This window comes from Lepidochelys kempii, chromosome 5, assembly GCF_965140285.1.
Source record: "Lepidochelys kempii isolate rLepKem1 chromosome 5, rLepKem1.hap1, whole genome shotgun sequence".
Classification (NCBI taxonomy): Eukaryota; Metazoa; Chordata; order Testudines; family Cheloniidae; genus Lepidochelys; species Lepidochelys kempii.
The window spans coordinates 128,568,361-128,594,012 of NC_136384.1; the positions used below are offsets into that span (position 1 = coordinate 128,568,361).

General features: G+C 47.2%; 1 protein-coding gene across 4 annotated transcripts in view; it reads left to right on the forward strand.

Annotated features, from left to right (window-relative positions):
* The first annotated feature begins 240 nt into the window (after positions 1–240).
* The window catches only part of SLC49A3 (solute carrier family 49 member 3), a 53,237-nt gene continuing 27,825 nt past the window's right edge, over positions 241–25,652 (forward strand). For all 4 annotated transcript variants that reach the window (XR_012159155.2, XM_073345800.2, XM_073345799.2 and 1 more), the window contains exons 1-7: positions 241–616; positions 18,142–18,300; positions 19,203–19,422; positions 21,631–21,707; positions 21,814–21,951; positions 22,216–22,332; positions 23,761–23,913. Coding sequence is in view for 3 of the 4 variants with exons in the window: in XM_073345800.2 (XP_073201901.1) it covers positions 470–616; positions 18,142–18,300; positions 19,203–19,422; positions 21,631–21,707; positions 21,814–21,951; positions 22,216–22,332; positions 23,761–23,913 (1,011 nt within the window). In the remaining variant the exon portion in view is untranslated. The remainder of the gene's footprint in view (positions 617–18,141; positions 18,301–19,202; positions 19,423–21,630; positions 21,708–21,813; positions 21,952–22,215; positions 22,333–23,760; positions 23,914–25,652) is intronic.

Sequence of the window (25,652 nt, forward strand, 5' to 3'; positions counted from 1 at the left end):
CCCCCTGCCACCTGCAGGCCTCGCTCGTGGGGCTCCCTGGCATTGCAGCAGAGGAGTGCAGCGCTCTGTGTTTGCTTGGCTTTGCAGACTTTGGCTGACAGAACTTGCTGTGCTGGCTCCAGGCTGCAGAGCGGAGTGTTTCATCCGGGCTAGCACTAGGACCCCGTGGGGTGTGGAGAAGGGAGCAGAGAGGGAGTGGTTGTGGGAGCAGAAAAAGGAACTGCTTTATAAACTGGGCGGGCACTCCTCCTGCTGAACCAGGCAGGAAGGGAAAGGCAGGGACAGGCTCGCCCAAGGGCAGCTGTTGCACCCAGAAGAAAGCAGCCAGCATTTAGAGCGCCTGACAGGAAAGCAAGTGCTGTGCACTGAACAATGTGCCCAGGGTCTGCCCCTCACACCCTGTTGCTGCCTGGCCTCCCCCAAGAGAACCACCAGAGACAGGCGCTCTGACTGTTCCGAGGCGGGGAAAATGGATGAGGAAACAACAGGCGACTTGGAGACCTTGCTGGAAAAGCCAGAGCCGGCTGAGCTGAGGAAACCGGTGCTCTTCAGAACTTACAGGCGGCGATGGTTCCTGCTGGTGGTGGTCTGCCTGCTGAACTGCTCCAATGCCATGGTGAGTACTGGTGACACTGCCCTCAGCGCTTACACCTGTTTTCTTGTGGAATCCTGACATTCTGGTCCGGAACAAGCCTGCCTTTCTGTGACACTGGTGGGGAGAGAGCTCTGTCCCAACTAGCATCTGCAGCAGACGAGCTTCTAACAAACAAAGATTTGTCTTAATGCATGACCTGTGATAATAAATACACTGTGTCCTAAGCACCTGTCTAGGCAGCAGCCACTTAGGATTTGAAAAGAGCAGAAACTTTACTCAGTGTGATGAGCTAAAAGGCGTGGTAACCTTAGCCCAGGCCGAGAGATTTCACAGCAAAACTAAAATATGGAGGACACTATCTTCAAATGGATTTAACGACGAGGAAAAAATCTGATCTAAGCAGCCTGCCGAGGATTCCTTTGGGAACTTCCCTGGTCTCGTGTATTTACATAGTTTGTCTGGGAAGTTACAAAGAACTATTTTCCATGGCAACCTAACAGCAGCAAGCGTTAGACAAAACCGAGCTGGAAAATACGCTAACAGAGCTGGTATAAATTTAACGGGGTGCTTGGTTAATCATGCCTGATTTTTGTATGCTGCTTTTATTATTTTAAAGTGTTTGGAGAGCTTGGATGGGGTATTTGAATTGGAATCCTGCCACAAAGGCCTAGTTCACACTAGGAAATGCTTGTCAATACAGCTATAGATATAGCCTAGAGGCAGCTTGTTCCAGAAAAAGGGTGATTTGCCAGCATAGTTGATGCCAGTTCCCCAAATAAAATAAGCTGTATCACTGATATAACTGCATCTACACTAGGGGCTTTTGCTGGTATAAAAAAATTATATAAAAAAAAAATCACATCCCTAAACAACATTACTACACTAGCAAAAGTTTTAGTGTAGACCTGGCCAAAACCTTGTACCTTGGTCCAGGACTGGCCTTGGCAGACCTGTGGGGGGAAGCCAGGACTCTGTGTCCTTGGCTCACAGCAATGTTTCTTTCTCTGAGAAATTTCAGTCACATTGCAAGAGGAAATGAAAAACCTTAAATCATTTTAAAGTCAAACATCCTTGCCAATGTCTTGTCTGCAGTGATGTGAACATGGATGGCATCTTACTTCATACAAATAAGAACATAAGAATTGCCACATTGGGTCAGACCAATGGTCCATCAAGGCCAGTATCCTGTCTGCCGACAGTGGCCCATACCCAAACTTTGAGGGCGGTGTACAGAACAGGGCTGTTGGAGTGATCGACCTCTGTCTTCCCCTCCTCACTTCTGGCAGTCAGAAGTTTAGGGTCACCCATGGCTACCCCCATGGCCCTGCCCCTTCTACACGAGGCCCCACCCTCTGCAGCAGGAGCCCTGAACTTCCTCCCGTGGCCAGAGAAGTCCTGGGCTTGCTGGCTTGAACCTTCCCCCCCCAACCCCCTCGCCACCAGAGCAGCCCCTGGCTTGCCCCAATCCCGGGCCAGCTGGTTAGCAGCACCAGGTCAGTGTCCCACTGCAGAGCCTTCCCTGGCCTATTATCCCTGCCATCCATGGTGTCACCCAGAGTATGGGGTTGCATCCCTGACCATCTTGGCTAATAGCCATTGATGGACCTATCCTTCATGAACTTATCTAGTTCTGTTTTATGGAGTCAAAGCTCTTCAGCAAGGAACTCAAAAGTAAGAACTGAGCACACTAGAAGACCTAAACTTGCCATCAACCAAGTGCAAGTAACGAGCATCTTTTTGTCTTGAACATGCTATTTTCTTGCTTCTTTTCCAATCTGCATCACAACACTTCCTTTCTCACCAGCAAGATACAACATGGGACCCCCCGGAAGTCTGCTTGCCGTAAAGCAAAGTGGCTAGCAACAGAAATTACAAGATCACACCAGACTGAAATGGTGCAAATTCTATTAAATGGCATTAATGACACTTGCTACTTAAAGGAGCGGCTGTGCCCTAGGTACACTGAGTAGCTCCTCAGTCTGCAAAGACCTAGCAGGATTAGTAACGGAGGAAGGTGCTATTCAGCATGAGCAAGGGTGGCACAATCTAGCCCATAATGTTTTAAAGATAGAGTTGGAAATAGCTTGGCATCGGTGAATGGGCATTAGGCTTGGTTTCCTCACTGGCATAAAGCAACAGGCTCATCTAATTCTCAGAAAATGGACCAAATGTGCTTCCTTTAGAGCCTCTTATGAGCTGTTTGTTATGATCCAGGTTTAGAAAAATTGGATTTATTGGACAAAGCAGGCGTCTTTTCTGTAAGGGCTTGCCTGCCTTATAAGTACAATGGAGTTATTGTGTGTGCTTCAATGCTCTGATCTAATCCTGCCTTCAGATGGGATTGAATTCTGCCCTGGCAGCACCTTTCCACAACTGTCAGCTCTTGTGCGCTCACTCCCACTACCCTGCCCAAGTCTTGCAAACAGCTGTGCACATGAGCAACAATCCAAAGGGGCTACTCGTGGGCCTGTGTTTACAGGATTGGGGACCCTGTTTGTATAAGTGCATTCTCTGCATAGCTCTCCTATACTGCCTCAGCCACGGATCAAGTGGTTTTTGACATGCACGCAGAATGACACCAATAGAAACACTGCTAATGCCTGGGAGAATTAGCTGAACTGCGTTGCACAGATCCTGGGGCCCTGTTCACAGAGCAAAACCAGCATAATGAACACGAACACAAGCAGGCAGACAGGCAGTCCGGGGAGCTCAAAGAATATCAAGAGCTGGAGAAAGGATGCAAATTCCTTGTGAATGTTTTATTATAAAAGTTTTGCAAGACTTGTAATATTTGAAAATGGCTGCCCAGTCCTACTAAGCTGGCAAATAAAGAACTAAGCTTTAATCAATAAACAGGTACAACTTTTATTCAACCAGTGCCAGCAACAAACAATTGAGGTGCAGTTGGAAAGACTTAGAGCCTAAACTAATGAGGCCCAAAGTCAATGGGAGTATTTTCATTGGACTTTGGTGGTCAGGTTCTAAAAGCAAGGGGCCTGAAAAGTTACTTGTATGCTTAAGTGCTTGCAGCAGAACCAAGCTATAAACACCATACATTGGCTAACTGACAGCTTGCATGCATGGGCATGCAAATCATTCATAGATATTAGCAGGATTTAAATATGATATAAGAAGAGAGTGATTGGGAGAAATAGGATGAAATTAAGAAAGGGAAACTCTAGGTTAAATATCTTGAAAAACCTGACTGTTAGCTCTAAGACTGTGGAACAATCTGTCCAGGGAAATGATGGAAGCCCTGTTTTTTTGAGATCACAGCTCTAGCAAATACGTGGCAGGAAAGGGGATGGAGTAGATGTAGGAATGGAAGGTTTCTGGCCAATGGGAGCTGCGGAGCCAGCGCTCGGGGAGGGGGCAGCATGCAGAGCTTCCCTGGCCACCCCTGCACTGAGGGGCCGCAGGGACATGCCAGCCACGTCTGGGAGCCACGCAGAGCCAGGGCAGGCAGGGAGCCTGCCTTAGCCCCGCTGCACCGCCGACCGGACTTTTAATGGCCCAGTCACCAGTGCTGACCAGAGCTGCCAGGGTCCCTTTTCAACCTGGTGTTCCGGTCAAAAACCGGACATCTGGTAAACCTACTTCATGGCTATAAGGGACAGGGCATTGCCAGTCAGTCTTATATGACAGGGATAAATCTTGCATGCAGATCATGCATCCAAGTCATGAAATGGTCTACAAATGCAATAAAAAATAAGGTATTCAGAAGTTTAACAAATGTGGGCGGGGGGGCACTGAAGACACTCATCTGCGGCACCTTTTGGTCTAGGACCGGCCCTGATCAAAACTGTATGAATAATGGACACTTAAAATGGGTCCCCTCCACAAGTATGCAGATATAAGTCTGGGTTGGCTTTGTTCTTGGTCTCTTTCCCAGCCCCAGAGATTCTAACCTTCCTGCTGCCCAGTCAGTCTCTTTGCCACCCTCCCGACACTGGCCATGGCATGAATGAAACTCTCTCACACAATAAGTCCCCATGCCAAAGACTGAAACGTGGTAAAATGTGTGTTTTAATAAATCCGTAAGTGTAGAAACGCTGCGATCTTAAAACAGAAATAAAACCAGTGAGGAGAAAGGAAACCACACACACACACTGCCAATTCAGTCCCATTCGGTGCCAGTCTCAGATTGTCCTGCAGTGCTTATGTATCAATGATTACAACCTTGAAAAATCAAGATAGAATTATTGACCCTCCCAAAGGTGCTCTCTCTGCTCCAGCTGTCCACAGGGATCTCCAATGTGACAGGAAAAAAAAAGAAAGAAAGGTACTTAGGTACATGGTGTAATAAAGTGCCCATGCAGCTAAACACACTGGCACCAATTCCCCGTTGCTCTGCACCTTGTCACGTACAGCCGTGCACAGTGGCTGTGTGCCACTGACATTCTGCTCTCGTTGTGCTGTGCGCCCATTGTACAGGTGTGCAGAGTGGTGGGGAATCGGACTCACAACACTGACTTAGGACTGAGGCATAAGGAAAGCTCTTCTAGCAAAATGTCACAGATCTTATTACCCAGGCCTGTATGTGGTATCTCAATCAACTTAAGCCATAAAATTTGGTACTCTGCAAACTTGAAAATGTAGATATTGACCCAGTGAGTTTGGGAATTTTTAAAGTAAAACTACAATAATTTCTATAAGACCAATATACTGTAGGAATCAATGGGCTTATGAAGCTCCTTCCTTCCTTAGACTATGCAATAAATTGGCCTTAATTAAATTCCTTGCCCCACAAAAGCTTGTGACTGAAACAGCCACACTTGTAACCAGGCAACAAGTAAAAATGTATTGGGAGGGAATATTCTGGCTTCAGGAAAGGTTGTATAGAAATAAAGTTAGGGTGAAGCTAGCTATGTCTAGTTAGCTAATTCCTTTAAAAGGACCAGCCTAACTCCTCTGCCCTACACCCAACTGAGTCTTAAGTCAAAAGATCATGTAAGAAGTTTCACCTAGAACTCAAGCAGCAAACAGAAAAAGGGAGACCAAATCCAGAGCAGAAAGTCCATCCCCTGAGCCCTCCCAGGTCCTTGTGCCAGAGCTGTCGTTGCTCAGTTGAGGCCAGTATTGCTGACAGATGATTATAGGAGGAACATGAAACTCAGAGGTTATCAGTGTCTCTCCGGAGCTGGCCTGATTTCCACAGACATGGGTGTGGCCAGACCTCCTGATGTGATCTGACTCGTGAGCCTGGAGCAGGAGGAAGTTCCCACAGTGCTGTACAGTACTCCATAGCTGGACATAATGCCCCAAAGGGTCCACACCCTTCTTGTCTGGGTTATTCTAGATCGCATGCCCTGATTCTCATGGGTGACTTTAATTTTCCTGATATCTGCTGGGAGAGCAATACAGCGGTGCATAGACAATCCAGGAAGTTTTTGGAAAGCGTAGGGGACAATTTCCTGGCGCAAGTGCTAGAGGAGCCAACTAGGGGGGGTGCTTTTCTTGACCTGCTGCTCACAAACCGGGTAGAATTAGTGGGGGAAGCAAAAGTGGATGGGAATCTGGGAGGCAGTGACCATGAGTTGGTTGAGTTCAGGATCCTGACGCAGGGAACAAAGGTAAGCAGCAGGATACGGACCCTGGACTTCAGGAAAGCAGACTTCGACTCCCTCAGGGAACGGATGGCCAGGATCCCCTGGGGGACTAACTTGAAGGGGAAAGGAGTCCAGGAGAGCTGGCTGTATTTCAAGGAATCCCTGTTGAGGTTACAGGGACAAACCATCCCGATGAGTCGAAAGAATAGTAAATATGGCAGGCGACCAGCTTGGCTTAATGGTGAAATCCTAGCGGATCTTAAACATAAAAAAGAAGCTTACAAGAAGTGGAAGGTTGGACATATGACCAGGAAAGAGTATAAAAATATTGCTCGGGCATGTAGGAATGTTATCAGGAGGGCCAAATCGCACCTGGAGCTGCAGCTAGCCAGAGATGTCAAGAGTAACAAGAAGGGTTTCTTCAGGTATGTTGGCAACAAGAAGAAAGCCAAGGAATGTGTGGGCCCCTTACTGAATGAGGGAGGCAACCTAGTGACAGAGGATGTGGAAAAAGCTAATGTACTCAACGCTTTTTTTGCCTCTGTTTTCACTAACAAGGTCAGCTCCCAGACTGCTGCGCTGGGCATCACAAAATGCGGAAGAGATGGCCAGCCCTCTGTGGAGATAGAGGCGGTTAGGGACTATTTAGAAAAGCTGGACGTGCACAAGTCCATGGGGCCGGACGAGTTGCATCCGAGAGTGCTGAAGGAATTGGCGGCTGTGATTGCAGAGCCACTGGCCATTATCTTTGAAAACTCGTGGCGAACCGGGGAAGTCCCGGATGACTGGAAAAAGGCTAATGTAGTGCCAATCTTTAAAAAAGGGAAGAAGGAAGATCCTGGGAACTACAGGCCAGTCAGCCTCACCTCAGTCCCTGGAAAAATCATGGAGCAGGTCCTCAAAGAATCAATCCTGAAGCACTTGCATGAGAGGAAAGTGATCAGGAACAGCCAGCATGGATTCACCAAGGGAAGGTCATGCCTGACTAATCTAATCGCCTTTTATGATGAGATTACTGGTTCTGTGGATGAAGGGAAAGCAGTGGATGTATTGTTTCTTGACTTTAGCAAAGCTTTTGACACGGTCTCCCATAGTATTCTTGTCAACAAGTTAAGGAAGTATGGGCTGGATGAATGCACTATAAGGTGGGTAGAAAGCTGGCTAAATTGTCGGGCTCAACGGGTAGTGATCAATGGCTCCATGTCTAGTTGGCAGCCGGTATCAAGTGGAGTGCCCCAAGGGTCGGTCCTGGGGCCGGTTTTATTCAATATCTTCATAAATGATCTGGAGGATGTTGTGGATTGCACTCTCAGCAAATTTGCGGATGATACTAAACTGGGAGAAGTGGTAGATACGCTGGAGGGGAGGGATAGGATACAGAAGGACCTAGACCAATTGGAAGATTGGGCCAAAAGGAATCTGATGAGGTTCAATAAGGATAAGTGCAGGGTCCTGCACTTAGGACGGAAGAACCCAATGCACAGCTACAGACTAGGGACCGAATGGCTAGGCAGCAGTTCTGCAGAAAAGGACCTAGGGGTGACAGTGGACGAGAAGCTGGATATGAGTCAGCAGTGTGCCCTTGTTGCCAAGAAGGCCAACGGCATTTTGGGATGTATAAGTAGGGGCATAGCGAGCAGATCGAGGGACATGATCGTTCCCCTCTATTCGACATTGGTGAGGCCTCATCTGGAGTACTGTGTCCAGTTTTGGGCCCCACACTTCAAGAAGGATGTGGATAAATTGGAGAGAGTCCAGCGAAGGGCAACAAAAATGATTAGGGTACTGGAAAACATGAGTTATGAGGAGAGGCTGAGGGAGCTGGGATTGTTTAGCCTGCAGAAGAGAAGAATGAGGGGGGATTTGATAGCTGCTTTCAACTACCTGAAAGGGGGTTCCAAAGAGGATGGCTCTAGACTGTTCTCAATGGTAGCAGATGACAGAACGAGGAGTAATGGTCTCAAGTTGCAGTGGGGGAGGTTTAGATTGGATATTAGGAAAAACTTTTTCACTAAGAGGGTGGTGAAACACTGGAATGCGTTACCTAGGGAGGTGGTAGAATCTCCTTCCTTAGAGGTTTTTAAGGTCAGGCTTGACAAAGCCCTGGCTGGGATGATTTAACTGGGAATTGGTCCTGCTTCGAGCAGGGGGTTGGACTAGATGACCTTCTGGGGTCCCTTCCAACCCTGATATTCTATGATTCTATGATTCTATGATTCTGTACAGCCACACACTTGCTATGTGGTTCTGACCCTGACCTCTGCAGAAAGATAGATCAGGGTTGATTCACCCCGAGGGGGTGGGGGTGAGCATCCACCCTCTTAACGCCAAGAGCGGGACAGATGACAGTGCTGGTTCCAGGGGGGGCAGTTCTAAATTCCAGCCAGGACTCCATAGCTCCCCTGCTGGTAGCAGGTGGCAGCTCTCTGTACCTTTGCGTCCGGAGCACCTCACTTGCTTTCTGGCTGCTTCAGCCAGCTCTGGCCTCCCAGTGTGGCTAGGGGTGAGTGAGCCCATTCTGGGAGGACATCCTGCCGACGGCAGAAGGCAAGGGGTGAAGCTGCACTGCAGAGACTCAAAAGTGCCCCAGAGTTAAGCTACTTGTTCGCTGCAGGCTAGGGGCCCAATTCTACTCCCAGTGCATGGTGCAAGTCTCACTGACTCCACTGGGATTGCACCTGCGTAACTGAGCAGAATCTGGCCCTCAGCCTCTGGTGAGAGAGAAGTTCTCTGCCAATGACCTCATCATACTAGTGAGGGAGGGAGGAGCTAGTTGACTTCATGCAGAAGGACTATGCGTGTATGGCTGAGTAAAACAATGCAGCCAGCCCTGCCCAGCTGGCTTTGAAGTCGGAACAGTTTCCTGTAAAGCCAAGCCCTGACTCTGGTGCACAGCATGGTGTTAGCATTTGAAAGCCTGCAGAAACAAACCACATTAGCTGTACAAGCTTCACAAACACATTGCCAGGTCATGCAATGATACCTCAGCCAGACAGCAGCAAGCTGATTTGCCTGGAGGCTTTAAGCCCTGGCTGGGATGATTTAGTTGGGGATTGGCCCTGCTTTGAGCAGGGGGTTGGACTAGATGACCTCCTGAGGTCCCTTCCAACCCTGATATTCTATGAATTGCCTACAATAGGTGCCCCTTTAAATGAATGCTGTAAAATGGCTTCGTGTCTAACCTCCTAATTTTGGCATGCTCACTAGTGTACCAATCAGTTAACATTTCTGACTGACCCTCCCAGCTGCCTGATGCTTGGGTGTCTTGGAGTTGGCTGAAAATGCTGTCCCTGTTGCAAAAGAAACATTCCTGTAATGTTTTTGAGAGGGCTCTAGCTAAATGTAAGTGTGAACTGTCAGCATGTGAGCAGTCCTCACGGTAGCTGGCTACTCAAGGAGGCAGAGAAGAGAAAAGATGGCCCCTCAGCCAGTGACTGCCTGGGTGGGGAAAGGCAGCATGAGAGGAAGGGGAAAGATAGTCCCGGGTGGGATTTCAGGCTACCTCAGAATGGATGGAGAGAAGGTGAGTCCTGAGTATGAAGTGGGGATTGCCAAGAAGATAGGGGGCCTACAGGGGGAACAAGGCAGGTGAAGCACCTCGGAGGTGGAGGAAGCAGAGACCTGCGGTCGCAGTGGGGGGGGGGACCCCCCTCCTGGCTCCAGCGGGGGAAGGGTCCTCGGGTGGTGGGCGGGGCCAGCTGGGGGCTAGCCTCCCCCAGCCGGCAGTTCACTCCCCACCCATGCTTCAGTCTAACCCAGTATGGCCATTCTTATGTTCAGAATGTAGAAAAAGCAATGAGGAAAGCTTACGTCACAAACATTTTGAGTGTAAAATTAGCATGACTGGGGTTGAGTAGAAATCCAGTGCTTTGCAAGAGTGAACGTTGCACATGCAAATATAAACTCAGCTTGGACTCCCAGTTTCAGATCTTATTGTACTTTTCTGTAGAATAGAGGGGCCCAAACTGGACCATGCGGTTAGAATCCCTCTAATGCCGGGACGTTCCAAACCCAGTCCAAACTCTTCTGGGCTCAGGCACATCCATACGATTGATTCAAACACAAGACCCCAACAACTCAAATTGTGGGCAGAGTGCGGTTCTGGATTTCATCTAATTTGTTAGGCAGATATGATTTCCTACGAGAACCCAAGGGCTACGGAGTTACACTCTCAGAATGGCACAATTGGGGCAGGATATTCCAGGCTGCAAGGAAGAGGTAGGCGGATCCAAATTCCTAACAGCGTTGTTTTCCTGATGTGAATCACCTCACACAAGCCTAAAAGTGTTAATTCTCCCAAACACTGCAAAATATTTCCCTGTTTGTACTATCACAGTATAGTTCTAATTAAACATTTCTCTTGGCTAGCGAAGCAGCAGTTCTGGCCTCTTGACACTTGGCTCTTTCCTGAAGTGAGTCCCTCTAATCTAGCTGGCAATTTTAGCAATCACACTTCCTCTGAGGCGGGGGTCCTTTGCACAATTACTTTGATTATGGGAACAAGTGGAGCCATCTCAAACTCTCAGTTGTACAAAACAAAATTCCACCATGCATGTTTGTAGACCACAGTACATCTCATCTTCTGAGGCAGTTGCTGCTGGCACTTTGTTTCCCACACATCAGAAGCACTTTCTACAGAGTTGAATGCAGTGCCATACAGCGAAGCGATTCTTTAAGTAACAAGTTTTAAGGCAAGGATGCGCATACTGTGGCAACTTCAGAACATCTTATCATCTCCTTTAAAGCTGTAGCCATCCTAAATGTTTGTCTGATAATCCTCCTCCACAAAAGATGGACAGATGGATGCACACCCAAGCAACGTTGCTGTACTGCACATTTAAAAACCATTTGATTTTTCTGGTTCCACGGGTCCATGCAAATTATCTTCCTTTCAAAGTTTTTACATACTGTCATTTTTAAATTCATAGAATCATAGAATATCAGGGTTGGAAGGGACCCCAGAAGGTCATCTAGTCCAACCCCCTGCTCAAAGCAGGACCAATTCCCAGTTAAATCATCCCAGCCAGGGCTTTGTCAAGCCTGACCTTAAAAACCTCTAAGGAAGGAGATTCTACCACCTCCCTAGGTAACGCATTCCAGTGTTTCACCACCCTCTTAGTGAAAAAGCTTTTCCTAATATCCAATCTAAACCTCCCCCACTGCAACCTGAGACCATTACTCCTCGTTCTGTCAACTGCTACCATTGAGAACAGTCTAGAGCCATCCTCTTTGGAACCCCCTTTCAGGTAGTTGAAAGCAGCTATCAAATCCCCCCTCATTCTTCTCTTCTGCAGGCTAAACAATCCCAGCTCCCTCAGCCTCTCCTCATAACTCATGTGTTCCAGTCCCCTAATCATTTTTGTTGCCCTTCGCTGGACTCTCTCCAATTTATCCACATCCTTCTTGAAGTGTGGAGCCCAAAACTGGACACAGTACTCCAGATGAGGCCTCACCAATGTCGAATAGAGGGGAACGATCACGTCCCTCGATCTGCTCGCTATGCCCCTACTTATACATCCCAAAATGCCATTGGCCTTCTTGGCAACAAGGGCACACTGCTGACTCATATCCAGCTTCTCGACCACTGTCACCCCTAGGTCCTTTTCCGCAGAACTGCTGCCTAGCCATTCGGTCCCTAGTCTGTAGCTGTGCATTGGGTTCTTCCGTCCTAAGTGCAGGACCCTGCACTTATCCTTATTGAACCTCATCAGATTTCTTTTGGCCCAATCCTCCAATTTGTCTAGGTCCTTCTGTATCCTATCCCTCCCCTCCAGCGTATCTACCACTCCTCCCAGTTTAGTATCATCCGCAAATTTGCTGAGAGTGCAATCCACACCATCCTCCAGATCATTTATGAAGATATTGAACAAAACCGGCCCCAGGACCGACCCTTGGGGCACTCCACTTGATACCGGCTGCCAACTAGACATGGAGCCATTGATCACTACCCGTTGAGCCCGACAATCTAGCCAGCTTTCTACCCACCTTATAGTGCATTCATCCAGCACATACTTCTTTAACTTGCTGACAAGAATACTGTGGGAGACCGTGTCAAAAGCTTTGCTAAAGTCAAGAAACAATACATCCACTGCTTTCCCTTCATCCACAGAACCAGTAATCTCATCATAAAAGGCGATTAGATTAGTCAGGCATGACCTTCCCTTGGTGAATCCATGCTGGCTGTTCCTGATCACTTTCCTCTCATGCAAGTGCTTCAGGATTGATTCTTTGAGGACCTGCTCCATGATTTTTCCAGGGACTGAGGTGAGGCTGACTGGCCTGTAGTTCCCAGGATCCTCCTTCTTCCCTTTTTTAAAGATTGGCACTACATTAGCCTTTTTCCAGTCATCCGGGACTTCCCCGATTCGCCACGAGTTTTCAAAGATAATGGCCAATGGCTCTGCAATCACAGCCGCCAATTCCTTCAGCACTCTCGGATGCAACTCATCCGGCCCCATGGACTTGTGCACGTCCAGCTTTTCTAAATAGTCCCTAACCACCTCTATCTCCACAGAGGGCTGGCCATCGCTTCCCCATTTTGTGATGCCCAGCGCAGCAGTCTGGGAGCTGACCTTGTTAGTGAAAACAGAGGCAAAAAAAGCATTGAGTACATTAGCTTTTTCCACATCCTCTGTCACTAGGTTGCCTCCCTCATTCAGTAAGGGGCCCACACATTCCTTGGCTTTCTTCTTGTTGCCAACATACCTGAAGAAACCCTTCTTGTTACTCTTGACATCTCTGGCTAGCTGCAGCTCCAGGTGCGATTTGGCCCTCCTGATAACGTTCCTACATGCCCGAGCAATATTTTTATACTCTTCCCTGGTCATATGTCCAACCTTCCACTTCTTGTAAGCTTCTTTTTTATGTTTAAGATCCGCTAGGATTTCACCATTAAGCCAAGCTGGTCGCCTGCCATATTTACTATTCTTTCGACTCATCGGGATGGTTTGTCCCTGTAACCTCAACAGGGATTCCTTGAAATACAGCCAGCTCTCCTGGACTGTATTTGTGTCAATGTTTCTATTGCAGTCAATGTTTCTATTGTGTCAATGTTTCTATTGCAGCTGTACTGGCAGCTCTTATAAGAAAGCTAGAATAAGATCCTATCTGCAGGGTCTTCCTTGCTGAAAAATAACTTGTTTTGGGCCTGTCTCTCTAGTCCAGGGGTGGGAAAACTATGGCCCGCGAGCTGGATCCGGCCCCTTGGGGCTTTGGATCTGGCCCGTGGGATTGCCCCCATGGTGTCACAGGCCCTGTGCCACTCTCAGAAGCGGCCGGCACCACGTCCCTGGGACCCCGAGGGGGAGGGGGTGGAGCAGAGGGCTCCGTGCGTTGCCTTTGCCTCCAGGCACCGGCTCCCGCAGCTCCCATTGGCCGGGAATGGGGAACCCCGGCCAATGGGAGCTTCGGGGGAGGTACCTGGAGGCATGGCAAGGGCAGCGCATGGAGCCCTGTGCCCCCCCTCCCCCAGGGGCCGCGCAGGGACGTGGTTCCGGCCACTTTTCGGGCGCGGTGTGGGGCCAGGGCAGGCAGGCAGGCAGCCTGCCCTGTCCCCAGTGCGCACCGCTGCCACCCGGGCAGTCTGCCCTGGCCCCAGTGTGCACCGCTGCCACCCCAGAGCCGCTTTAGATAAATTCCAGAGCCCAAACCCCTCCTGCACCCTGCCCCAAGCCCCCTGCCTGCACCTCGCACCCCTCCTGCATCCCAACTCCCTACCCTGCACCCCTGTGCACCCCAACTCCCTGCCCTGAGCCCCGTCACACCCTGCACCCCTGTGCACCCCAATCCCCTCCCCTGAGCTCCCTGTCACACCTGCACCCCTCTTGCACCCCTGCCCTGAGCCTCCTCCTGCACTCCGCACTCCTCCTGCACCCTAATTCCCTTCCCTGAGCCTCCTCATACACCCCGCACCCCACCTCTGCCCCAATCCCTTGCCCTGAGCCCGTTCCTGCACACCTCACCCACTCCCACATGTCGCACTCCCTCCCACACCCCAACGCCTTGTCCCGGCCCTGCATACAATTTCCCCACCCAGATGTGGCCCTCGGCCCAAAAAGTTTGCCCACTTCTGCTCTAGTCCCATGGCTGATGTGAACATCAGTTCCGCTGTCTGAGTTAGTGCATGTCAGGGGAGAAAAGTCTCAGCCTTTAAAAATACTTGCCTTGCATTTAAGAATATACTTTTAGCTTCCCGCTTTTAAATATAGGAACCTCTTGTTCTCCAAGTGCCTGGGCACAGGGGAGAGACGGCATATTTTGACCTGTCAGCAAGAGCGTCTTTGAACTAGTTTATTGCTCGTGTCAACAAAGAATGAGAAGCAACACACTCCGGGCGACCATGCATGGATGGGACTAAGACACGAACTCAAGCTCTGGCTCAGACACTGACTAACCATGTACCCTGGAGCTACACTCTAAAAGGCAGATTTTTATGGCTTGTCCACTAGTTCTGGGTGCCTTGGTCTGTGGGTCCCATCGTGCACAGCGAGCACCTGATGTTGAGGTAGATGAAAGCAGCAGGGTTCTCAACGTGTTTGAACAATCTGTCCCCTTTAAAGCATCAAGCTGAGCGCTCAGATGAGGCACCCAAAGCTCGTGGACCCTTCTTGTGTTGGCTTTCACCGCTGTCCGTTTCAATATGGAAATAACGCTCCTGATCTCACCGGGTGCTTGGGAAGGTTCTTAGGGGAATAGGCTACTCCGGTGCAGGAGGCAAGTGTAATGTGGTTTTTAGCACTCAGTGTAAGGGAGGGGCAAGCTCCTGCTTTCTGAATTGCTGAATGCTCCAGAGGAAATGCGTCCATGACTTCACTCACCAGCCAGTGGCTGCAGGGCTGTGCTGGGGAATAGGATGTTACACCTCTCCCAGGGGGCTGGAAACAGCAGCTGAGGTTAGCTCTGACTGAGACTGCTCTTCAAGGAAAACACTAATCTGTGCTCAAACCTGCTTATCAAATGTATCCGGAGCATATTGCACTGAAAGCTGAAGATTATCTTTAAGAGCTGCAGTAGCTTCAATCAAATTAAATGTGGCGACCCCCAAATTAACTGGTCAAAAGCCTGAGACTGAGAGAGTTCTATAATCTGTTAGGGTCTTGGTCCTGTCTCAGCTCAGGGGGCTGGACTAGATGACGTCTCAAGATCCCTTCCAGCCCGACATTTCTATGATTCTGTGCCATCTCTAGCTAAAATAGGCTTTGAATTGAAATGTTATGTGGGATGACTTCTCAGTGTTGACCAAGTGGTCTTGAAAAACATTGAAACAAAGTCTACGCAGGCATTTTGAAACTCAGACAATGCCCCACATGTTTCAGTGTGGTTGGATGCTTTCAGGGAAAAGTTGCTGGATATTGAAAGGTGCTGAGCACCTGATCGCAACAGGAATTCTGGGCACTCAGCAAAGCAGGCTGATGATCCAGGTGCCTCAAAGTCAGATTTGGGTGAAGAACTTCAGGCACCAAGTTTGGAGAAATAGATCATAGAATCATAGAATATCAGGGTTGGAAGGGACCCCAGAAGGTCATCTAGTCCAACCCCCTGCTCGAAGCAGGACCAATTCCCAGTTAAATCAACATGCTCTTATTCCTGTCATGGGAATGGAGGCGGAGATGGACTGACATGCTGGATGTAATGAACCCCATTATACTGATAGTCTGTAGTTACTCTTCTCAAATGGGTGAAAATTTTAAACTGTAAGCTACCAGAACTGTCTCTCACTAGCAGGGAAACGCTGTGTGAGACCAACTCTTCTCTGGCAGGGTAAGACTTCCGTTTAAACCAGTTGTTGACACCGATCTCATACGTGCAAATTATGTGAGAAAAAAAGCTCTCTTTTTAGGGCTTTGTAGCAACACCGGTATTTAAATTCACAAGACATTGTACTCTGAATGCAAACAAGCTGATGGGATCAAAAGGCACAGCGTGAGCACTCCATTAGCCTACCTAATAAAACACTATTCATATAAATTGCCTAACAAACTACGTTGTAGCTACCCAAAGAATCTTCATGAATTATGCTACCTCTACTTTTGGCGATGTGTAGCTACACGCTGCAGCAAAAAGCAAACTGCATCCACACTGCGGTGTGTAGCTACAAGTGTCAGTAATAAGCTCTGGCAGGGGGGAGGCAGCAGGACACTACACAGTTAAAAATAGCTGTGTAGACAGGCAGGCAAGGCTTGGGCAAGAAGAGAACCATATGTATGTATTCACATACATACCCACACCCTTCCGGTGTGTCTTTACTCACCTAAGATGTGCCTCACCATCTACATCACTACTTAAACCCCTGCTGAGGGGGGGAACAGGGGTCCCACCCGAGTGCATACTCTACATGCCACCAGAAGCGTGTGGTATACACATAGCTTTAGAAACCCCTTCAAAGGGCATATTTTGACGTCATTTGGATGTAAATGTTAAATCTCAAAATTGGGGTGTTTTTTAAGAAGGATCTTTGTATTATCCCAGTGGGGTATACAGATAATTCCATCAGTTCTGGTTTCTGCAGATATAGTGGGGGAGGTTTAGATTGGATATTAGGAAAAACTTTTTCACTAAGAGGGTGGTGAAACACTGGAATGCGTTACCTAGGGAGGTGGTAGAATCTCCTTCCTTAGAGGTTTTTAAGGTCAGGCTTGACAAAGCCCTGGCTGGGATGATTTAACTGGGAATTGGTCCTGCTTTGAGCAGGGGGTTGGACTAGATGACCTTCTGGGGTCCCTTCCAACCCTGATATTCTATGATTCTATGATTCTATGATCTGCTACTGACATAACAGGAAGGATCCTGTAGTTTGCTACAGTGCTTGGCCTGTGCCGCCTGCTAGACTTGCAGTTACAGGTAAATGGTGCTCATTGTGAAGATGAGATGCCCAAAAGGCTCTCAATCAATCACAAGGGGGTGCAGGAATTACTTGGTGAAATCATATGATGTGTGCTACACAGGAGGTCAGATTAGGATTATCATAGATGTGTCCCTTATGGCCTTAAATTTGGCATTATAATCAACAGTATTTTGCATTTTTAGAAAAGGAGTTCTTGTGGCACCTTAGAGACTAACAAATTTATTTGAGCATAAGCTTTCGTGAGCGACAGCTCACTTCATCGGATGCAAGTGAGCTGTAGTTCACGAAAGCTTATGCTCAAATAAATTTGTTAGTCTGTAAGGTGCCACAAGTACTCCTTTTCTTTCTGTGGATACAGACTAACATGGCTGCTACTCTGAAACTTGCATTTTTAAAGGAGACAATGATAGCGAAGAGCAGACTATAAATACCTCTTCCCTCATAATGGCTGGGTGTGTATAGTAGAATATCCAAGTAACATTCTTTGTAGCAAACTCCAGAGTGTCTCTCAACTTGCAGCTGTAATAAGTGGTTGAGGGCCAAATTCAGTCATGATAACTCGGGGAGGGGGGACTTACTTGTCTGTCTAATAGACTGTAGGCAATCTAATGGGGCCTGCTCAGCTTTCTTACAGTAACTCAGTGGGGTTACTCTAGGTTTACACCAGGGTAAATGACAAAACTTGGCTCAGGAAGTCCTAAGCTGGTGATGTAAATACCATAGAAAATGGGAATTACACAAGTTTAGGCTCCCTACCATCACCTCTGAATCTGACCCAAATGGTGATCGTCACCATGGGGGGGCACCTGCTCTGAAGAAGACTCAGTGTGGGACATGGTGGGGGCAATGGCAGACTGGCCCTGCAGTGGAGCGTCTGCATTCACGTACCATCCAGTGTCTGTGCTCCCACCCCTGACACTGAGGAGTGGGCTAGGAGCCATGAAAATGCTCATCACCGTGACAACAGCAGCAACAGAGATTCTGGCCTTTGCACTGGACTAGCAGGTGGATGGGGGCTGATTTCCAATGGGGGTGAAACTGCATCACCACCTGGTGTCCCTCCAAAGCACAAATCATGCAGGGATTGTACGGGGAAAAGCTCACCCTGGCAGACTGAGTGTTAACTCTTAACCTCTCTGTTCTGTTTTTGGCAGCTGTGGCTGACGTTTGCTCCAGTGGCTGACAAAACAGCAGCCTACTTCCACATCTCCATGGATACAATTAACTGGCTGTCCCTGGTGTACCTTCTCATATCTATCCCATTTGGACTGGTGGCAACCTGGATTCTCGACACCGTGGGACTCAAGTGTGCTGTAAGTTTAAATGAGAAGCTGCATTAACTAACTAAAGTTGGGGTTATTGTGTATTTTTGTATATGCAAGCATAATCTTTGCTAACTAATACTCAATGTACGTAGCAGCCTAAGTCATGACATTCTGACTAAATATTGTGTGAGATGAATGTACTTAAAACTATCCTTCCTACCTTGCAATGAATAGAATCTGGTCCAAGAGGAAATGAAGTGAGAAACAACAAGAAAAGAAAACAAAGTAGAGTGGAAATTATTGTCTGATACCTTCCCCTTTTTCTCTTTAGGACCACTAATTTACATTTCTCCCTGAACTTCACTTGTTTGTATTAACCAGGAAGTCTTTCCTGATAACTTGAAACTTCATCAAGTTACCATGAAGCATTCGGAGATGGTCTCTGCCCCGTACCAAACAAACTTTAGTCACACATGAACTCGATCAGAGTATTGAGACCAGATGCATTATGGAACCTGAACGTCTGTCTTTATTTCAGACATCCAACTGGGATTGGTTTTGTTGCTCATTTACCAGTGTCTTTTGAGGCCATAAGCTTCCTAAATTAGCCAGGACTAAACTTGCTTGTCATGTGAGAAAAGGTGGCTTCACACTACCTGAGGCTCAGCAGACCTGAGTGCATCTTTCAACACATGCAAGCCCCAGTCAGTTGATGGCTGTGGTGAGACTGTATGGAATGAAAGAGGAAAATAAAACGAGTGAGTATTTCCGATGGAACCACGATGCTGCCAGCACCTCTGCATGTGTCTGAAGGAGAGGGAAGGGATTAGGAGCCTGGGACATGTCAGATTGGTCACCTGGAGTCATGCCACATCCTAGAACTTAATTCCGTCTCCCTCAGTCTGCAGCTAAGTCAGCAAGTGACTCCAGTCCCTCTTTACGTGTTGTAGGTGATGCTTAGCGCTTGGCTGAACATGGTTGGAAGCGTCATCCGGACTTTCAGCGTCATCAGCTTCCTGAGTCTGGGATCCCTGACCTACATGTACCTGTTCATAGGACAGTGCCTCTGTGCTCTGGCCCAGCCACTTGTCATATTTTCTCCAACAAAACTAGCGGCCCTGTGGTTCCCAGATCACCAGAGAGCTACAGCAAATATGATCTCTTCAATGTGTAAGTAACAGCTACAAACATTCCGAGCTGGAGCGAGGTCACTCCATAGCAGAACCTTCCTGTGGTATACGTTGCCTATGGAGCTGTATTATAGGGACTGCGCAATGTGTAAGTGAACTAAAGCATCACAAAACCCCATGAAGTAGGCAGGTATCTCCACATTGCAGATGGAGAACAGGTCATATGACTTACTCATCACATGGAAAGTCTGGAGTAAAAACCCCAGACCTCACAGTCTCTTCCCTCTGCCTTAGCCACAAGACCATTTTCCTCCTGCAAATCCCGTGCAGGCTGCTACTAGCTCAAAATAGTCACCAAATCTTAACTCATAACTTGAACCCAGCTCCTCAAATAAGCAGGTGTCCAAATCACTACTGACTTGAACAGCTAGGTGCTTTGGCAGTGTAAGGGCTTGTCTACATGGCACCGCAATCTGGACTACAGGGCTATGAACTGTAGAGTGCTCTGAAGTGTTAACCTCTAATTGCCTCATGTAGATCCTGCTGGTGTGAACAGGGTCCTCCCACCTTGTAATTAATACACCTTGATTCTGTGAAGGAGGAAGATTAACTGCAGGAAAGGTTATGAATTCATATTCATATGAAACCATATTCATATGAAAAGGAAAATAAAAATAAAGAACCCAGAAGAAAGGAAACCGGATAACTTAATTTTCTCCCTAAATTTGAATAGTTAGTTTCCAAGGTGCTAGAAAAGGCTGTGAACAGAAACTAGTTCATCATAAAACATTACACCTAGAAACCATCCTTAGCTGTCGGTTTTTGCCATTTGCAGAGCTTACTTCTCTCCCGGCACAGTATTGCTACCGACAGCTCTCTCAGTTGCATGCAACAGCTAGTTAAAATCCTTAAAAATCGAAAGCATCCCTGCTATTCTCCTGTTGAATAAATGTGCACTGGAAAGGTACATACTACAATGAATATTGACTATCTAGCTGATAAATGTCAACATTCCTGAAAATCTTTGAGCATTTTTAAAATGTGGGATATACTCTGTGTAGTGTGTGACGAGTTCCTGTTATTTTTAATGGGATGTTGGAAAGTTCCTTTGTGATAGTTTGAAAAATAAATGGTTGTTTTTCTGTTTAAAAAAAAATCACCTGTGTATTGAGCTGTCAGATCTAGGTATTGTTCATTACCGGTAAGTATGAGAACAGTAAGTGTACCATGCAAGCACACCAGAATACGATAGCTTGCCCAACACCTGCTATTTCTGTTGGCTCCCCACTGGCCCTAATTAACCAGTCTAAACAGACTCTACTGTAGTCATGGAAAAAATTGAAACGGCATTGGAGGTAGCCTGGATTGTCTGGCTGAGCTGCAAGGTGCTTATAGAAGTCTATAAATTGTTCAAATTTGCAGTGAAAACCCGTCTCAGATCTGGTTCTTAAATCTGCTAGCTGTGTAGTTGGATAATTGTATTACACCTGTGAGGTGAAAGTGCAAGCGGGGTAAAGTACTATTAGATGTTCGGCTAGTGGCAATGACTGCGGAGACATGATGTTGTAATATACCGGTACGTTTGAAAGTGGGTCAGCTAGTACAGAGGTATGTTGTATTTTACTTGACAAAGGAAATGCGAGTCTGCACTGCATAGCGTATGGGCCTGTACTAGCACTGGGGGCGGTAGGTGAGAAGGAATGAAGAATTATTTAAAGACTAGGATGGATGTGTTTTTTTACCATGCTTAGGGGGAACAATTAAATCAAAAAGTTAAGGTGACACAAGAACAAATGGAGGTAAAGTGGCCAGGAATACCTTTAGGCTGGAAATTAGAAGGAGGCTTCTAACCATCAGAGGAGTGAGGTTCTGCAGGGCCAAACACCCCAACTAGCTTGAAGAGGGAAAGCTTGACAAGTTTATGAACAGGATGATAGGACAGGATTGCCTGCAGTAGCAGGGGACTGGACTTAATGACCTAGGAGATCCTGCCTAGTCTTATTTCCCTAGTTGAATTCCAGGTAAAATTTCTAGAAAAGGCTAAGACACTTAAGTATTTTTGTGAGTTTTACCCTCCAAATGTAACCTTACAGATGTCTTGTTCCTGATCCCCTCTGCCCCTCCCCCCCAGCCATGGTTTCATTTAAACTGAGGATGCTGTGAAATGGATGTCTCATGACATTTTGATAAATGTGGAACATTCTCTCAATTTATATAGAAAAACATTGTCTTTTTTATTTCAATCTAGCTAATCCTTTGGGAATTCTTACCGCTAACTTGCTGTCCCCTGCACTTGTGTCTGAAGAAAAAGATATACCACTGATGGTAAGCAAAAGCTGATTAATTAGTATGCAGCGTCATTTTGGTTTATATATTCAGTAGCATTGGAGTCAGGCAACCTGGTTACGTGTCTTTGCTTTGGGTTTCCTAGCTTGGACTGTACGTCATCCCTGCAGTCACAGCCTGCATCCTAGCCACGGTTGGTGTTCACGACAAGGTCCCTCCAACTCCACCATCAGCAAGCGCCACATATTCCACCTCGCAGCCATTTTTCACAGGCTTGAAAATGGTAAGTGTCATGCAGAGAAGTAAGCCCTGGAATCAAACATAGCATCCTAGAACTGTAGGGCAGGACATGACCTTGAGAGGTCACCATGTCCAGCCCTCTATGCTGAGGCAGGAGCAAGTGTACATGCTGCCTGGCTTCCATGGTGTCATTGTCACCCTCAGCTATCCTGTTGTTGTGGGCAGGCCAGCAGGTGGGCGGGTGCTGAGATTTGTTGCCCAAGTAACTGGAACCTATTTTTTTAAACCTACATTCTGAACTTTGCAGCTTCTGAGAAATAAACCATACATCATCCTGATGGTCTGTTTTGGAGCAGGGATTGGGATGTTCACCTGCTTTTCGACTCTTCTGGAACAGATCCTGTGTGTAAAGGGGTATTCAAATGTAAGGCCTTTTTGCATCTTACGCATTATTTGTTATACGGTTGAAATGAACCTCCACTAATTAGTGATCAAAACAAGATGAAGCCACTTGATGTGGTGCACTTGTCTAAACTAGCTTATCAGTGTCTGAGATGTACCAGACTAGCATACATCAAGGTACATCATCAGTCTTTAAATACGATACGTTATCTGATGTTTAATTCGTATCCTTGGTTGTGTCACCACTTGTGAATGAAACTCTTCTCTTGCTGGATTTTACTTTGTAAAATAAAGGCTTTTAATTGATTGTAGAGGGGTTAAATGCAGCTAAATGCAGTCCCTTATGATCCTCTCCCAATATGCAAATATGGGGCAAAGGCTCAGACAGAGGTGAGAGGGAACTGGAAACTCAAAGCAAGGTGGACTGGGTTATTTCATTGCCGCATGTGTCCTTAGCCAAATGCACATGAGCAGAGGTGGTCACCTCTCGGCTACATTTATACCCTCCAATAAACATCTCCCCCAAAGCCCTCTCTTGTGGCTCAGCCTTGTATTTGTCTCCAGCACCTCAGTTTGTGCAGCATGCAGTCTCCAACCCAGCATGGTCACAGCAAAACTCATAAGTGCTCCCTCCATTGCAGTAGGTGATCCCAGGGCAATGGGAAGAGGATGTGAGCTATGAGTCCTTCTCCCTCAATTCCAGGCATGTTTAAAGGGAAGTTCGGAAGGCTGTGCATGGAAGGCCATACTGGCCCTGCTGGCTAAGGCGGCCAGATGGAGAATAAACAATGGTGTTCTGCATAGCTAGGCAAATCATGACAAAGCACAGGAGGAATGAGATGAGGAAACTCAGAAGGGAGATAAGGTTGAGGAGCACAACACACACACATGGGTACCACTGTACGTGGTTCTCTGTTCCTCTGTATTCATGAAACGTTGCCCTGCAAGTCGCTGTCTAGTAAAAACAGAGTAATATCGAAAATGGGTTTTTTACCTTTTGAGGTACACGACCACCACTTAAAGAGGCTCCTATCACATTCACTTAGAAAGCAGTAGTACATGCTTAAGAGTAACAGTTGTTTGCTCTGGGGGAAATCAAGCTCCACCGTTCTATGTATACAACGTTAAAATGACCAGCCTAGATGCACTTACCCAGTCTGCTTTTATCCGCATATGGTCTTACTCCACTCCCGTCTCTACGGGATCTGAGCATTTCCTCCGGACACCTTTTGGGATTGTCACCACCTGGGCCAGTTGCTTGCTATTCTAGATGCGTGTCCTGGGGAGGTTTTCAATATTGGTATGGATACAAAGGAAAAGCACGTTAAATAGACTGGTGGCCCACAGCCTACTGTTCATAAACCTGTCCGTGTGGTTAAATATTGGTAATGTAACTAACTCTCACCTCCTAATAGTAGTTGCTCAGACACTCATTTCTATTCCCCTGTAGTTCTTTGCAGGCCTGAATGGTGCATTGTTCACTGTGTTTGGGTTACTTGGCGCCTTCCTTCTGGGACTGTACGTCGACAAGACCAGAAAATTTATAGAATCCACCAAGGTCTGTTTCTGCCTGACTGCACTAGCCAGCATCGCATTTGCAGTAGTAAGTTCTGCGTCACACTTCCTCTTGTCTGCAAAGATGTAGTTAAAGCCCATTTCTGCAGCTGTCTGATAAAACATTCAGTAACTCCCAGTGACTTCAATCCGCTACTAGGTCACTTTCACTGACGACAATTCTGTTTATTAGGAATAGGGTTCTTTGTTACAATATAACTTGGGGGATTGTTCCCAACGGATTGGGGCAGTTCAATGAACACCATTTCCAGAATCTGCCACTAACTCAGTGTGCAACCTTGGAACCGTTGCCTTGTCTTCTTCAATCTGGAGCAATGGGGTTAATTTATTTAATTCCCAGGAACGTTGTGAGCATTAATTAACATCGGGGCAGTGCCTTGTGAGCATAAAGCATTTGAATTGCTAAGTATCATTAAACACCTAATCCTGCCTGCTGGCTCTGACAGTGGCCAATACCAGATGACCAAGGAAGGCAGGGAACTCTGTGTAATGCATCTAACTGGGCAGCCCATCCCACAGAGACCAGGGTTAGGGGAAGTCATCTCCTGAACTCAGCTAGAGATCAGTTTAGGCCCTGACGCATGAGTGTTAATGGCTTTTATCCCAGGTAGCGCACAAGTCCATACATTCAAAGATGATGGAAATGTTTGCCAGAGACAGCAAAGCCCTCCTACATGTGGAATTGCTCCAAGGGGAATCGAGCACAGGACTGTAAAGTAGACATGGCAAGCGTCAGGCCATTTTTGTGGGTACGGCTGGTGGCAGGCTCTTAGTTCTTCGATGGACTGATACTAGAGCACTAGATCCATAGCTTCTTCTGTCTCTAAAATCTCAACATGCTCCACAAACATGACTGAAATATGCCTCACAATACCCCTGTGAGTCGAGTACCTTTATAACCCCACTGTAAAGAGAGGCACAGTGACTCGCCTGACATTGTACAAGATGTCTGTGGCCAAGCTTCATTAGACCCCCAGATCTCTCAGTTGATGCCTTCTCCACAGGCGGATCCCTCCTTCCCTGAGGGGGTGATAAACACAGCATCCATCTGCACTCAGGCAGTAGAACCTCAGAGTTACACACTGACCGGTCAACCCCACACCTCATTTGGAACCAGAAGCGCGCAATCAGGCAGCAGCAGAGACCAAAAAGAAATGGCAGATACAGTATTGTGTTAAACAAAGTACCAAAAAAAAATAAAGGGAAAGTAGCATTTTTTTCTGCATAGTAAAGTTTCAGAGCTGTGTTGAGTCACGGTTCAGTTGTAAACTTTTGAAAGAACAGCCATAAGATTTTGTTCAGAGTTATTAACATTTCAGTCTTACGAACAACCTCCATTCCTGAGGGGTTCTACTATATAGATACAGAACGGAAGTGATGCTGATCCAGAAGAAACAAAAAACCACTTCCTAATATTGTACTAAAATGTTGGGGACGGTGAACTACTTAAGCTACTTAGAGCAGAGTTAGGTCTTTTTGCCACGTGTTTGTACAGCACCTTGCCCAATGGGGCTCTTGCCCAAGGCTGGGGTTCCTAGATGCTGTGACAACACAAACACCTCTGTTAAAATATTGCCATCCAAATCCATTGGGTACTCTGACAGTTTTGATGGATATTGTGGATGCACAGAGTCTTGGCAGGTCCCTGTCTGCCCAGTGCTCGTAAATCAGCATGTCTGGGCAGGATAGGCCATGTGTTTGGAGCATTCTGGCTACAGACATGCCAAAGAGTCCACCTAGTGTCTTTCTCTGCCTCACAACTCTCTG